This window comes from Aedes aegypti, chromosome 2 (genome assembly GCF_002204515.2).
Source record: "Aedes aegypti strain LVP_AGWG chromosome 2, AaegL5.0 Primary Assembly, whole genome shotgun sequence".
In the NCBI taxonomy this organism is placed as follows: Eukaryota; Metazoa; Arthropoda; class Insecta; order Diptera; family Culicidae; genus Aedes; species Aedes aegypti.
In genome coordinates, this window is record NC_035108.1 from 274,126,603 (window position 1) to 274,141,909 (window position 15,307).

The 15,307-nt window shown below is 40.1% G+C and overlaps 1 protein-coding gene across 6 annotated transcripts in view; it reads left to right on the forward strand.

Moving 5' to 3' along the window:
- The first annotated feature begins 4,826 nt into the window (after positions 1–4,826).
- Positions 4,827–15,307, forward strand: part of LOC5570430 — a 32,617-nt gene continuing 22,136 nt past the window's right edge. For 5 of the 6 annotated variants that reach the window (XM_021845103.1, XM_001659087.2, XM_021845105.1 and 2 more), the window contains exon 1: positions 4,827–5,524. In XM_021845103.1, coding sequence (XP_021700795.1) covers positions 5,051–5,524 — 474 coding nt within the window. In that variant the 5' untranslated portion in view covers positions 4,827–5,050. The remainder of the gene's footprint in view (positions 5,525–15,307) is intronic. The other variant, XM_021845104.1, reaches the window with a different exon arrangement.

Consider the following 15,307-nt stretch of genomic DNA (forward strand, 5'->3'; position numbering starts at 1 on the left):
GACTGACAGTAGCTAGTGAGTAGTGAGAGATGGTGAACGGTGAATCGGTAAAACCGTTACAGAGTGCGCAAATTCACGCCAATAATATTCTTCTCAAAATATGTCCCGTTTGGCGAATATTACATTCTAAAAAGATTCGCGAATTAGGCGAAACTGACAAAATATACACTATTTAAGAAACTATAGCGTTGAAATTATAGCTTGATTGTCTATTCACTGCACTTGAACTTTTCCCCTATCGATAATTTAACTATTCAAAAAACGCAAATTTGTAGAAGACGAAACTTCACCTCATGCAAAACCACACACTGTATTGATGGGGCTGTTCATTAATTATGTAAGGGTTTATGGGGGGAGGGGGTATTTGAGATTTCTTACGCGCCATACAACTTATTTCTAATTTTCATACAAAAAATCTTACCATGGGGGGAGGGGGGGTTGAAAAACCCCGAAAATTGTCTTACGTAATTAATGGATCGCCCCTGACGCCTGTGTTTTTGTTTATCAAAGTGATGGGCGCATCTGAAATCGAAATCAAAACACGGCGAGAGTAAACGGCGACACTGCAAACAAAAAATAAACAAGGCGTACATGACGGGCTTAATTGAAACCAGAATGTAAACACGGCGCAAAAGTAATAGGCGACAATGAAAATAATATCGATTACAGGATCATAACATTGGGCGATACTGGCATTCTTGACTCAAAAATAAAAAAAATATTATAAGGTATCGCGTTAAACGCACTCAAGAATCTTGAGTGCGTTTAACGCGATACCTTATAATATTTTTTTATTACGAAATAGCTAGAAAAATTGTAGGAGATGTGTGTGGTATTGATGAGGATTTTGAAACTAGGTTTATGAAATGTGTATTAAAGTGAAAAGGTTAAAGTTTGAGTATATTTTCTCCAATTGGGATTAAAAATTGCACATGAAAATTTCATTGGTTATTTTCTCATTGTTATTGATTTGTCAGATAGGCCCTTATCGCGAATCCCTCTCGAATTATTCTGATGCATCAATAGAGTGCTGCATATGACGAGCCTAACCTCACTTATTTGACAGCTGCTGGTCCTGTTGTTTACGTTTCGGACTTAGTCGTTTTTTTCCATCATTTTTTCATCTTCGCATTTCTATCACCAGCATGCTGATGGTGACGATTTTCCACGGTAGGAAGATAGAATAATACGATCCGTGGGTATCTGCAGTGGATTTGACCTCTCCTCGCAGCAAACTTTCACGAAATTAAGAATGATTCGAAAAAAGTACTAAGTCCAAACTGTAAACAACAGGACCAGTACCTGTCAAAATTGACGCGTGACGTCACAGTGCAGTGGAGTATAGAAAAATTAACCATAGAAGATTAATGTCGCTGGCGTCGCTGTCGGAACATCTTTTGTTGGCGGAGATAGGCGGGGTTATAAATGTCAACGCGAAAATGTATGCATGAATCAAACCATCTCGACTGACCCATCAACGAATGAAAGTGGACCAACACCAAGTCCACAAGCATGTTGTAGTGCATGCTGGCGAACCGGTTCCGCTTTCCGTTGCCGTTCCGCTATCATTGCGTTTGAACCTTTAGGCGTACATGTCTTCGTGACTATGATTTTGATCAAAATTTGTTCTAAGTGTTACGTCTGTTTGTCTGTGGTATTTTGTTTGAATGTTTTTCGAATTTTGCATGAACTGTTACAACTTTAGGATACCTACCCACCCCCTTCAGCGTTATGAAATTTGTGAATGGGCCCTTCAAAAGGTGGTCGATGGATATCGATGAGAGTGTGACGTCTGTTTGTGGTTAAACCAAAACAATTTAAACAAAATATATTTACACCGAACAACATCAGCTGTATGCTATGAAACGACTGCCAACTATTTGCCAGATCTCTCTGCTTTTTGAAAATGAGTGTTATTTTACTCATTAAAGGGTACTCGCAAACCACCGTGTGGGAACCTGGGAGAGAGAACCCAGGCTATCGACATGATGGAGACACCATCTTCTATGGTGACAGAGGGCTCGATTGGCTTGTCAGATAGATCGGGCCCGGGACATCCTGTCTACTGCAAATCGCTGCAGTTGATATAGGGCATATCCATTGCCTGAGAGAACCCGATAGAAGATTACATGGTGACATCACGAAAAGTTCTCCTTCTCTGTCCCTCTTTCATCACACTCAATTGACTGCTTAACTCTTTGAAATTCGGTGCTGGAACTGTTTAGATTTTTTTATATGGAGTTGACATTCAAGGCCCAAACGCAATGATAGCGGAACGGCTACGGAAAGCGGAACCGGTTGTGAAAAAAAGCAATATTAAATATACAATACACCCGATTCTGTTTTTGTACGGGGAATGCGTAGGGGAAAAGCACTAATTTTCGACCCACAAGAATTCTGTGCCAATTTTCGGATTTCCATACAAAGTAGGCCCAAATTGTATGGATGGGTCGAAAATTAGAGCTGGGTCGAAAATTGGTGCTTTTCCCCTACCGTGCAAAAGAAATTTTCATTTCAAAATTTGAAAACCCGTGCAAAAAATGTAACAATATTTCTGGACGTTTCATGCAAAAATAAGGTTTTTGGGAAAAAAAATGTATGGAAACTTTTTTTGGACGACCGTTAAAAAAATAAATCCATCCAAAAACTAAATTTGTGTACAGTACAAATTTTGTTCAGATTTTTTAGAGTGTCGCGTAATGTTTACAACCGCTTGCAGGGTTGAAGTGCAAAACATTCAACTTGCGATGCGAGAGAGAAACCCCTTTCATTTACACTGAGAAAAATCTACACGCCAAGGTCGTGTGTTTTACTTATAGATTTGCGCAATGAGGAAAACCACATGACTTGAGTGTGGTAGCCATATGGATTTCGTTATTGACTTCACGGTATAATAACATGTGTATCAACATTAGGTTGTCATAAGAAACAAACATGAATGTCTAAATATTAAATCATGAAAACTAACTGATAAGCTTATTGAATTCGAAATGTAGTGGCTTTAGATAGTCATGTGTGATAGAACATGAATGACATGAGACTGAAAGAAGAAATTTGATAGAAGAAATCTTGTTCCCCCAAATATGGATTCGAGGCTCCTCTGCTTGTCGCAAGCTCACTTGAATGTTTTTTTTTTTTTTCAAACAAGTGAGTCAGCAACAAGCGGGGCGCCGCAAATCCATAATTTGGGAAGCTAGGGTAGCATATTTCATTTTATTCGAAGCTGAAAGCTAGGAAAATCTGTTAGTGGAATCCGATTTGAAAAACGAATCCTCAAATTTTCCTCTAACACAGCTTCAGAATTTGCTTCTTCTCTTTGGAACATGATGATGACTGTCGTTCGACACGAGGTCCATCCGCAATTTAGTTCGCTATGGGTTGATCACTAATAATTTAGATGTTTGGATCACGGAAATCGACAGCAAGCTCATCGATTTCAAATCGACCAACTTGAACATGATGATCATGACACAAGATAACCATAAGTTAAACACACTGAATCCGTGTTGGGTGATGATCCATAGCACCCATAGGTTGACGCATACGAATTTGAAATGGAAAGCTTTAGGAACATATGTGGAAAACTATGGAATTCATGTTGTCTGTTGATGAATCAGTCCATGAAGCAAAACTAAAGAATTGAATGTATAATACACACGAAGTTTGTAAGAAAATCACAACAAATCGACATAGACGTTCATGAATTCGATCCATAATTTTAAACACATGGATCGAGCGTGTGGATTTTTTTCAGTGTGTTACAACTTTAGGATACCTACCCACCCCTTCAGCGTTATGAAATTTGTGAATGGGCCCTTCAAAAGGTGGTCGATGGATATCGATGAGAGTGTGACGTCTGTTTGTGGTTAAACCAAAACAATTTAAACAAAATATATTTACACCGAACAACATCAGCTGTATGCTATGAAACGACTGCCAACTATTTGCCAGATCTCTCTGCTTTTTGAAAATGAGTGTTATTTTACTCATTAAAGGGTACTCGCAAACCACCGTGTGGGAACCTGGGAGAGAGAACCCAGGCTATCGACATGATGGAGACACCATCTTCTATGGTGACAGAGGGCTCGATTGGCTTGTCAGATAGATCGGGCCCGGGACATCCTGTCTACTGCAAATCGCTGCAGTTGATATAGGGCATATCCATTGCCTGAGAGAACCCGATAGAAGATTACATGGTGACATCACGAAAAGTTCTCCTTCTCTGTCCCTCTTTCATCACACTCAATTGACTGCTTAACTCTTTGAAATTCGGTGCTGGAACTGTTTAGATTTTTTTATATGGAGTTGACATTCAAGGCCCAAACGCAATGATAGCGGAACGGCTACGGAAAGCGGAACCGGTTGTGAAAAAAAGCAATATTAAATATACAATACACCCGATTCTGTTTTTGTACGGGGAATGCGTAGGGGAAAAGCACTAATTTTCGACCCACAAGAATTCTGTGCCAATTTTCGGATTTCCATACAAAGTAGGCCCAAATTGTATGGATGGGTCGAAAATTAGAGCTGGGTCGAAAATTGGTGCTTTTCCCCTACCGTGCAAAAGAAATTTTCATTTCAAAATTTGAAAACCCGTGCAAAAAATGTAACAATATTTCTGGACGTTTCATGCAAAATAAGGTTTTTGGGAAAAAAATGTATGGAAACTTTTTTTGGACGACCGTTAAAAAAATAAATCCATCCAAAAACTAAATTTGTGTACAGTACAAATTTTGTTCAGATTTTTTAGAGTGTCGCGTAATGTTTACAACCGCTTGCAGGGTTGAAGTGCAAAACATTCAACTTGCGATGCGAGAGAGAAACCCCTTTCATATCTGTCAAAATTTAATGTCAACAGCACTCTCTTGTTTATATTAAATTTTGCGAAGATCATATTAAATTTCGATAGATAATACTGTATTTTTCATCAAAAATGTTGCTTCCCGTCAGATTTGCCAAGTTCTTGGTGATACACTTGCACTGAAGTATCTTCGCACAGTGAAATTGATATAAACCCACAAAGCTAAAAGTGTCCTTGGAATTCAGAATCATGGAGGAGTCGCATCACCGCAGCATAATGGACCACCTAGACATAGGATCCGGCGGGCATCATTTGCAGGAAGACTTGTCCAAAGGAGTACTACGAACGATTCATAACGTTGAGAATGGAACGCTGCATTTCATCACCATACCCCCAGCATCGAATAGCCGCGAGCAGGAATACATTGAGAGTTCCTTGCTGGGAGCCGATTTGCTGTCCAGCCACCTTCCCAACGGGATGCTAGTGGACTACATCAGCAACCCGGGACCATCAACCCCCAGCGGTCAATATCATCAGCAAAGTGCCAGCTTGCTGGATCACCACAACGGCATTCAAACATATACGGCCGAAGACCTCCAAACGTTGGTAGATGCCAGTAGCTTGCAAACTTCGGAAAACGATAGGAAATTGTTCCTGCAGTTTGTTAACAAACCAACTACACAGTTATCTCACGAGGCACCCGTGATTGTAACAAACCCAAAGGTGAGTTAATGGTCTTAGGCAATTATGTTATGATTCTTAGTGTCCTCACAAAATTTGAGCTCATTTGGGCGGACATTGAGACTGCACAAGCCCTTCGAAGCTTGTATGGGAATTAGTATCTTGGAATACCCAAGTAAGTCATTCAATCAGTCATAATGTTTGTTTATGTGTAGGGTTAGCATCCGTCCTGATTTAGCAGGACATGAGATTCTTTTGAGGTGTGCTGATTTATTCTTCATATTTCAAGTTTTGTCCTGCTTTTTTGGGCTTACCGAACACTAGGTATGGAATGTTGAAGGTAATTCGAATTTGGAAAAGCTATCAGAATGAAAGAAATCTCAGAGAAGCTCCTTCTTAGTTTTAGCACAAATGATAGCAATCATGGGAATATAAAAATGTTTCTTATCGTTTCGTAAAAAGTATTAAACACGAAAACTTGTGCAATTATCGTCATAATTTAAAATGAGCTTGAAAGCAAAAATTGCAATCTCTCAACTTCACAACAATGCTAATTATGAGTTGTTGGAGAGCTCCTTAACGAATGCTCTTCAGAATCATGAGATCTTTGCCATATTTCTCCCAAAAACGTCAATTGATTTTTAGCGATTCGTCGCGAGATCCTTAATGATTTCTCACGAGATGTTAATGTAAACATAACGGAAACTTCTTTTTGAAATTCTTTGAAAGATTTTTAGTAGATTCTCCGTTAAACCATGATTTGAGTAAGTCTAATGATATTTCCTTGCATCTTCAATAAAACTCCTAAAATAATTTAAGCGGATTCTTGATGTTCTAATAAATGCACACACTGAACAGATTTCTTAAAATTATCGGTAAATTACCAGCAACATTCCTGCAGGTTTTTTTTTTTTTTTTTGATACCTAAATTAATGTTTTGAGAACCTCGGATTTCTGTTGGTGGTTTCTTGACGACATGCTTGGTGAAACCTTCAACGATCGTCTGGCAAAGATGAATCCTATTTTGCAGATTTCAAACAATAACAGAAATCCAACAAAATCATAGATGAACTTCTGATGAGTTTCTTGATACTTCCGTAATCGAAACACTGAAATGTTTACGAAAAAGTCGTAGATTATTTTCTTAGCAAGATGCTACTACGCGTAGCAAGAAAAATTTTGATTCCAGGAATATTCAAAGCAATCCATTGCTAAATTTTCCGTCAAAATCATCATAGTCGCCGTTGACTAAAGAATTAAATAATTTTGTTAATGCTGTATCAACTGTCACGATAAATCTGATAACTTCAACGATTCCGCCCTGTTCGGTCCAAACTAGTGATCCTTTATAGATCTTATAAAGGATTACTAGCCCAAACCTGAATAAAAACTCCACTCAATTAAGTGAGTCAGCAATCCCAATGTGTGTTGGACGCTGATTGGCACCATCATGATGAAAATTACATACATAGACACATGCGGCATCTGGGAAACTTAGAAAACCGCATAACCTCGTTTCATATTAGATTTGACTTATTAGTTCAACCATACCTAGACACTTCTACATTTACTCCTACGGTCAGAGAAATGTAAATACGATATTAACAAAGCGATGCAACCAGTTTTTAGCATACAAGCAACGGGAAATTGTGCAGACCGTCTTACATAAAACTGCAGAAGTTCATTACAAACTCACGGTTGAGCAATTTGCATGGGGCTCGTAGGTCACAAAATTTAAGATATGTACCTAGTTGAATTTGCATTATGGTTATAAATACGATGAACGCATGCTATTGGAAACATATTGGCCTAAATGATGGGCTGCACCTTGGAGGGAGGCACCGATTACACACGAAATATGACACAAAGTTATTTCGAACTGCAAGAAAACTCCAGCTTGCCAACGACAATCAAGGCAAACTTGATGAAAATCGTTAGTTTTCTTTTTTTGTGTTCTTTCGATCGTTCTGGACAAACGTGGAAAAAGGGCCAAAGTTTTCTATGCATTTAATTTTCGTTTTTATTGGAAAAAGTAAAATGATGCGTATTTGAATACTTTATATCCAATCAGAATTAAAGTAGCTATTGTGACATTACTTTTTAACAAGCATGAATAGCTTTTCAACCGATTTTTGTCACATTTGATAAAATGCAAAAATATGTTTTAATCAATTACGGGCTTTTATCATGTACGTCAAGGTGAGCCGAGATTCTGCTGTCACGAACTGTCACTGTGAGTCCAGATCTAAAACAATGGACCAATGTTTTAGATCTGGACTCACAGTGACAGTTCGTGACAGCAGAATCTCGGCTCACCTTGACGTACATAAATTTCGTATCGGTTTCTCCCTCCCAGGGCTGCACTTTGACTATCGTTATGGTGCAAATCTGTCATGTCAACAAATTGAAAAATGTTCAAAACTGCAATGCTTACTGTGGTTCATTTACACTATGCATGGATTGCTCGCTGCGCGTTATTTCCGCGAGGTAATCCAAATATTTAAATTTCTCCGCAATAATTATATTCATGAATTTATACTCATATCCACTAATTAGAAGTTTCTAGAGATTTTCCGAGAAACACGACAAATCTCGATTAATTTATGATTTCGACCTAAAAGCTATTTGCAACCAAGTGTGTAGCTTCCCGTTACTGGACAAACGAATAACATGACATGACATGTTAATAAACAATGCTACGTTACGTCCTCACTGGGACAGAGCCTGCTTCTCAGCTTAGTGTTCTTATGAGCACTTCCACAGTTATTAACTGAGAGCTTACTATGCCAATGACCATTTTTGCATGCGTATATCGTGTGGCAGGTACGAAGATACTCTATGCCCTGGGAAGTCGAGAAAATTTCCAACCCGAAAAGATCCTCGACCGGTGGGATTCGAACCCACGACCCTCAGCTTGGTCTTGCTGAATAGCTGCGCGTTTACCGCTACGGCTATCTGGGCCCCAGATCATAACTTATGCGAGAAATAATTTTAGGAACTGAAATTGCATTTAATAAAACTATAGTATATTATAATATACTATAGTATATTATATAGTATATTATAATATACGTTTTACTTTAATAAATGGAAAAATACTCTTTCATTTTTATCAACAACAGAACACAGTCTCAAAAATATTTACATTCCGAATATTCCGAACATTGATTTCAAGGGTGATCCTTTCGATTTTCTCATGGTAGAGCCCTCGTACGCCAGCTAGCTAAATAGTTTTTTAAAAAATCCCATTTTTTGATAAATCATAGTTATTTTTTCGCGTGATATGTCTCATATTTCCCTTGGAAAATACATAGCAAACTTAGCGGCATCGTATAGAGGAAACATATAGTTTTCATTTAAAGCTAAAGACATTTTGGCGACGGTTTTGAATTTGGCCGCCATCTTGAATTTTGACGAAAAACCTTTTTTTTCACCACTCGTTTTGAATTCTGAGATCAACATTAGAAAGCTGAGAAAAAATGAGTAATACAGCACTCAAAGCACACGTCACTGCTACGTGAAAAAGCACGTAGATCATTCCAAATTCATTTTGCCTAGACTTCACTTGACTAAGGTAATGATTACCAAAACCTATATAAACACCAAATGAAGACTTGGTCATTTTTACTGTAGTTAACCTATCGCACTTACGTGAAATTCACGTAGCCATCTAAATTCATTTTGACACTTGCGTGCTTGCATATCGCATTCATTCTGTGTGTTGGGGGGTCGTTACCTCTGGTTTGAATGAAAAACCTCTCGACAGCAGTGTTTATGGTACACAGCTTCAAAGCTAAAATTTATTAACAAAATATACTTATTGCATACAAAATAAAGAACAAAATTACTTACATTCTAGTTTCTTCTATAATTACCCTCGAGGAAAAACCCGCCACCCTTTCTTATTCTATTTCAATCTACAACTAATCCAATCCAATACATTTTCACAAAGCTATACTGCCCATAAACGCATAATTGTCCCATGTGAATAGAAAATCCAGCAAACATGGGACTGACATGCATTTATGGGCAGTATATGCAAACACCTCAGTGTTGCCAGTTTCACCACAAATTCATCGCAACATTCTCCCCCCCCCCCGTGAAACTGGTAATCAACTGAGTCTAGTACAAACTACTACTATATGTCGGCTCAACATGAAACCTCCTGCTCATTAGTTTTTTTCCTTTTTATACAGCAGTGACCGGACGAAGCGTACGCTCTACAAGACCCACCGGGATCAAAAGTCGTTGTTTCTATTGGACGCCGATCACACTCTCTCGATATCTGAATTTGTAGTTCTGGCAACAGAAACATTCTACTGCGATCACATACGGATTTTTCGGTGCGATTCCTATCGATCGTCGCTTTTTCATTCACGTAAATGCGCCTCTGCTTTTGTGCGAATGCTTCCACTTCAGCGTATACACTCGTGTTGCGTTGGTCACCAAAATGTTCGAGCGCAATTGTGGATCTTCTTCGCCACATCATCTCGATTGTTTCACTGTCCGAGAATGGCTTAACAGTAGATTGCTGTTCTATTTTGTCATCGGTGTGCAAAATACCTGCTGGATAATTATCCAGCCGCTTGGCACCAGTATGTGTAGCACATGAAAGTGCTGACAGTGGTTCCACCGGTAGTGTTACTGAACGGTGATGAGATGCTGATGCAAACAAATGAGATTTCTTGTCGACAATATACTGCGGTTTGATTTCAGAGCTAGTTGGAAATCTATTCACTTGACCTACCGATGTTTCGTTGTCAACTTTTACGCTGTATCGCTCCAGCAATAATTTCCTTCTTTCACTAAACTCCAAATCAATTTTCCTCTCCGCTGCTTCATACTCCTCATCCAATTTCAATAACTTTTGTTCGTATTCAAGCTTACGTTGCTTCTCTTTTTCGTGCTGTTGATTCCGCCATGATTTGAATCGCTCTTCTAGCAATACAATCTTCTGCTTCAAATCTTCCATGGCGAATTCATTTGGGTTGCCTTTTAGAATCTTTGAAGAATGTTGGGGGGTCGTTACCTCTGGTTTGAATGAAAAACCTCTCGACAGCAGTGTTTATGGTACACAGCTTCAAAGCTAAAATTTATTAACAAAATATACTTATTGCATACAAAATAAAGAACAAAATTACTTACATTCTAGTTTCTTCTATAATTACCCTCGAGGAAAAACCCGCCACCCTTTCTTATTCTATTTCAATCTACAACTAATCCAATCCAATACATTTTCACAAAGCTATATGCAAACACCTCAGTGTTGCCAGTTTCACCACAAATTCATCGCAACACTGTGTTTAGCTCAAATTTCAAGATGTTCATGTTTCCAAGAACTTTGAAAGCGGACAGTCTTGAAAACCTATAAATAATTTGATTACAAGGTAAATATGGTTTGAATTCTTGAGAATTCTAGCTCAATCAATATACCAACAAATATTTTTTTTTTACTTAATCATTTATTTATTAGGCTCATGCGCCATTAGGCATTACGGAGCCGAGTTCTTTTGATTTTATTTACAAATTCATGGTGGTTTCTTAATTTTCTATGTTAGTTTTGGGGAACCGAAAAAACTCGCGGTTTGGTCGAGGTTAGGGGTAACAATAATTTCAAGGATGGGAAAGGACAATGGGATCGTTCCGTTGACATTCAGCAGCTTTAAGTTGTGACGTGTTTGCTTTGCTGCTGGTCGAACGTTGAGTGGACAATGACAACCTGTAACGATACAAAAAGACGGGTTTCGAGGGGATACAAGGTGGACAAGTGGACCGACAAGAAAGGGGAGTTAAACAATGATGTTAGCTTGTTTCAAAAAATTGTACATCAGCTTCATGTACACAAAATCAAGTTTACCCAACACATCCCTAATGTCTTCCTTTTCTGGTTTCCCTTGGGCCCTGAGGGATGCACAAAAATCAGATCTGGCAAAACCGTATTCGGGGCATTCCCAAACTACGTGGTTGATATCCTGGTAACCTGCACCGCAGCTGCAGTGATTGCTATCTGTGAGCCCTATTCGATAGAAGTGAGAGCCTAGAGAGTAGTGATTGGACATAAGACGACACATTACCTTAATAAAGTCTCGGCTTAAGTCCAACCCCTTGAACCACGGCTTCTTCGATACCCGCGGGAGAATGGAATGTAACCACCTGCCCAACTCTCCGGCATCCCACTTTTGTTGCCAGCTGACCAATGCATGTTGACGAGCCATTGAAAAAAATTCATTGAAGGCGATTTGTCGATCATAAATATCGCCTTCCATAGCGCCCACCTTGGCAAGCGAGTCCGCTTTCTCATTGCCCGAAATCGAGCAATGCGAAGGGACCCAGGCCAAGGTGATAGTATATGATTCATTCGATATAGCACTCAATGTAGATCGTATTTCACCGAGGAAATACGGAGAGTGCTTTACCGGCCTCATTGAACGAATAGCCTCTATGGAGCTAAGGCTATCCGTAAAAATGAAATATTGATCAGAGGGAAGAGAGGCAATTCGCTCTAATGCGTAATGTATAGCCGTTAATTCTGCGACATACACGGAGCAAGGGTTCTGAAGTTTATATGCGGCGCTATGAAACTCGTTATATACACCAAATCCAGTGGAATCATTTGTTTTTGACCCGTCTGTGTAAAACCTTTTATCGCAGCTGGCGTGACCGAACTTGCTTGCAAAAATTTTTGGTATTTGCTCCGAACGAAGCAGATCTGGTATTCCACGGATATCTTGCTTCATGGTCAGATCAAAAACTACAGCGGAACTTGAGAAGTCAGGGAAGCAACCGTGATTGGGAAGATTCAAAGAAGGGTTAACCTCCAGAGTCATGTACGCGTAGTACAATGTCATGAATCTTGTTTGAGGATTTCGTTCGATTAGCTTCTCAAAATTTTCAATTACCAACGGGTTTAACACTTCACAGCGGATGAGGAACCTTAACGACAATTCCACGAACCGATCTGATAAAGGCAGTATTCCTGCTAATAACTCTAAGCTCATGGTATGAGTCGAGTTCATACAGCCTAAAGCGATCCGAAGACAGCGATACTGAATACGCTGAAGCTTCAGAATGTGTGTTTTCGCGGCGGATTGGAAGCAAAAACTACCGTATTCAAGAACCGACAGAATCGTGGTGCGATATAGCTTTATCAGATCATCCGGGTGGGCTCCCCACCATGTTCCTGTGAGTGTACGCATGAAGTTGATTCGTTGTTGGCACTTCTGATACAGATATCTTATTTGTTTTCCCCAGGTGCATTTAGAATCAAACCAGACCCCTAAATACATATGTGATAAACCTTGAGAGAGTTCCTTACCCATGAATTGAAGCACTAGATCCGCAGGATTACGCTTCCTAGAAAAGACAACTAACTCAGTTTTCTCCGGAGAGAATTCGATACCCAGCTTCACAGCCCATGCGGACAAATTGTCCAGAGTATCTTGCAACGGTCCTTGCAAATCGTCCGCCTCTGGTCCTGTAACAGAAACAACGGCGTCATCCGCGAGCTGTCTTAACGAGCAATTTCTCATGAGACAATCATCAATATCTCTTACGTAAAAATTGTAAAGAAGAGGACTTAAACACGAGCCCTGGGGGAGACCCATGTAACTTATTCGCAAAGTTGTCGAGTTTCCATGTGAGAAAAACATATACTTCTCAGACAACAAATTGTACAAGTAGTTGTTCAAAATCGAAGAAAGTCCACACTCGTGGAGTTTGTCTGAAAGGACATCTACGCAAACTGCATCAAAAGCCCCCTTAATATCCAGAAAGACTGAGCCCATTTGTTCTTTTTGAGCATAGGCCAGTTGAATTTCAGTAGAAAGCAACGCAAGACAATCGCTCGTTCCTTTGCCTCTGCGGAATCCAAATTGAGTATCAGAGAGAAGGCCATTCGATTCAACCCATTTGTCCAGCCGAAAGAGAATCATCTTCTCTAACAACTTCCGAAGACACGACAACATCGCAATAGGACGGTACGAGTTGTAGTCCGAAGCAGGCTTTCCTGGTTTTTGGATGGCAATAACTCTCACTTGTCTCCAATCATCCGGAACAATGTTGCTCTCCAAGAATGCATTGAATAAGTTCAACAAGCGCCTCTTCGCGACGTCTGGGAGGTTTTTGAGCAAGTTGAACTTAATCCTGTCCATACCTGGGGCAGAATTGTTACATGAAAGGAGAGCAAGTGAGAATTCTGCCATCGAAAAAGGTGAGTCCATTTCATTTCTTTCGTCTGGATAATCTCGTGTGATCGTTTGCACTTGGACAGAATCCGGGCAAACTTTCTTCGCGAATTCGAATATCCATCGAGAAGAGCTTTCACGATCCTCATTTACCGATACCGCATTGCGCATTCTTCTTCCGACCGTCCAAAGAGTTCGCATCGACGTTTCCCGTGATAGACCATTAACGAAATTCCTCCAGTAACCGCGTTTCTTCGCTTTCACGAGGCTCTTGAACTTGCGGTCAAGAGAACAATACCGATCGTAGTTATCGCGCGTGCCACGTTTCCGATATTCTTTAAACGCATCTGATCTTTCACGATAGACTCCGGTGCATTCGCCATCCCACCACGGGGTGGGTGGCCGACGTCGTACTGAAGATCCTGGAACCGGTTTACGCTGAGCTTGAAGAGCACTGTTCATAATCAACGCGGATAAGAATTGATATTCTTCCAGCGGAGGAAGTATCTCGACCGATTGCTCACCTACGGAGATCGATTCAGCATATTTTCCCCAGTCGATATGCTTCGTGAGGTCATACGCTACGTCGATCTGGTGTGTTCGACACGGATTATTGGTAACTGAAATTTTGATAGGCAGGTGATCACTACCATGGGGATCCTGAATTACTTTCCACATGCAATCCAATGATAATGAATTCGAACAGATTGAGAGGTCTAACATACTTGGGGGATCTGGAGGTTTTATACGAGTTGCTTCCCCAGTGTTTAAAATTGTCAGATTGAAGTAGTCACAAAGATCATATATCAATGTTGCGCGATTGTCGTCCCTCGGTGACCCCCAGGCTGTACCGTGAGAATTGAAATCTCCTAGGATCAACCATGGCGCAGGCATAGCTTCGCATATTGCCGCAAGGTCTCTGCGAGATACTCTAGCATTTGGCGGTATGTATACACTGGCTATGCTGAGGCTTTTACCTCGAGCTGTGATATGACATGCAACTACTTCAATGCCTGTCATCGAGGGGAAGTCGATTCTGTAAAAGGAGTGGAGTTTATTAATCCCCAAGAGCACCCCTCCGTATCCATCCCCTCGATCCAGACGAATAATATTGAAATCGTGGAAAGAGACAGTTTTATCAGAAGTGAGCCAGGTTTCACAAAGAGCAAATATGTCGCAACGAATGCTGTGAATTAAAAATTTGAACGCCTCCATATTTTTCATAACACTTCTACAATTCCACTGTAGCACTTCGATCATATCTCCGACCTCATTGACCATACTAGCCATCGAAAGATATAAACGAGTCAAGAATCGGCCACTTTGAAGCTATTTGCTTCAGAAAAGGTTTCACCAATGAAAGTGCCATGTTGAGCAGGTTCCTCGTTTCGGGTGAGAGTTGAAACATTTCGAAAATGAAATCCACTATCCCAGAAAGAGTCAGTTTTCCGGAAGCATTATTTTGCTCCTGCTGACGAATTGGTTGTTCTTCTGGGCAAAAAACTGGGACAACTGGGGTTTTAGAAGTTCCCGGAAGTGACGGAAACTCTCCAGCTGAAAACTTGAAGCCTGGAGGTGACCCCTTTTTGGTGATTCCGCCATTTCTTGATTTAGTCAAAGGCTTTGAAGAAGCGTTTTGATC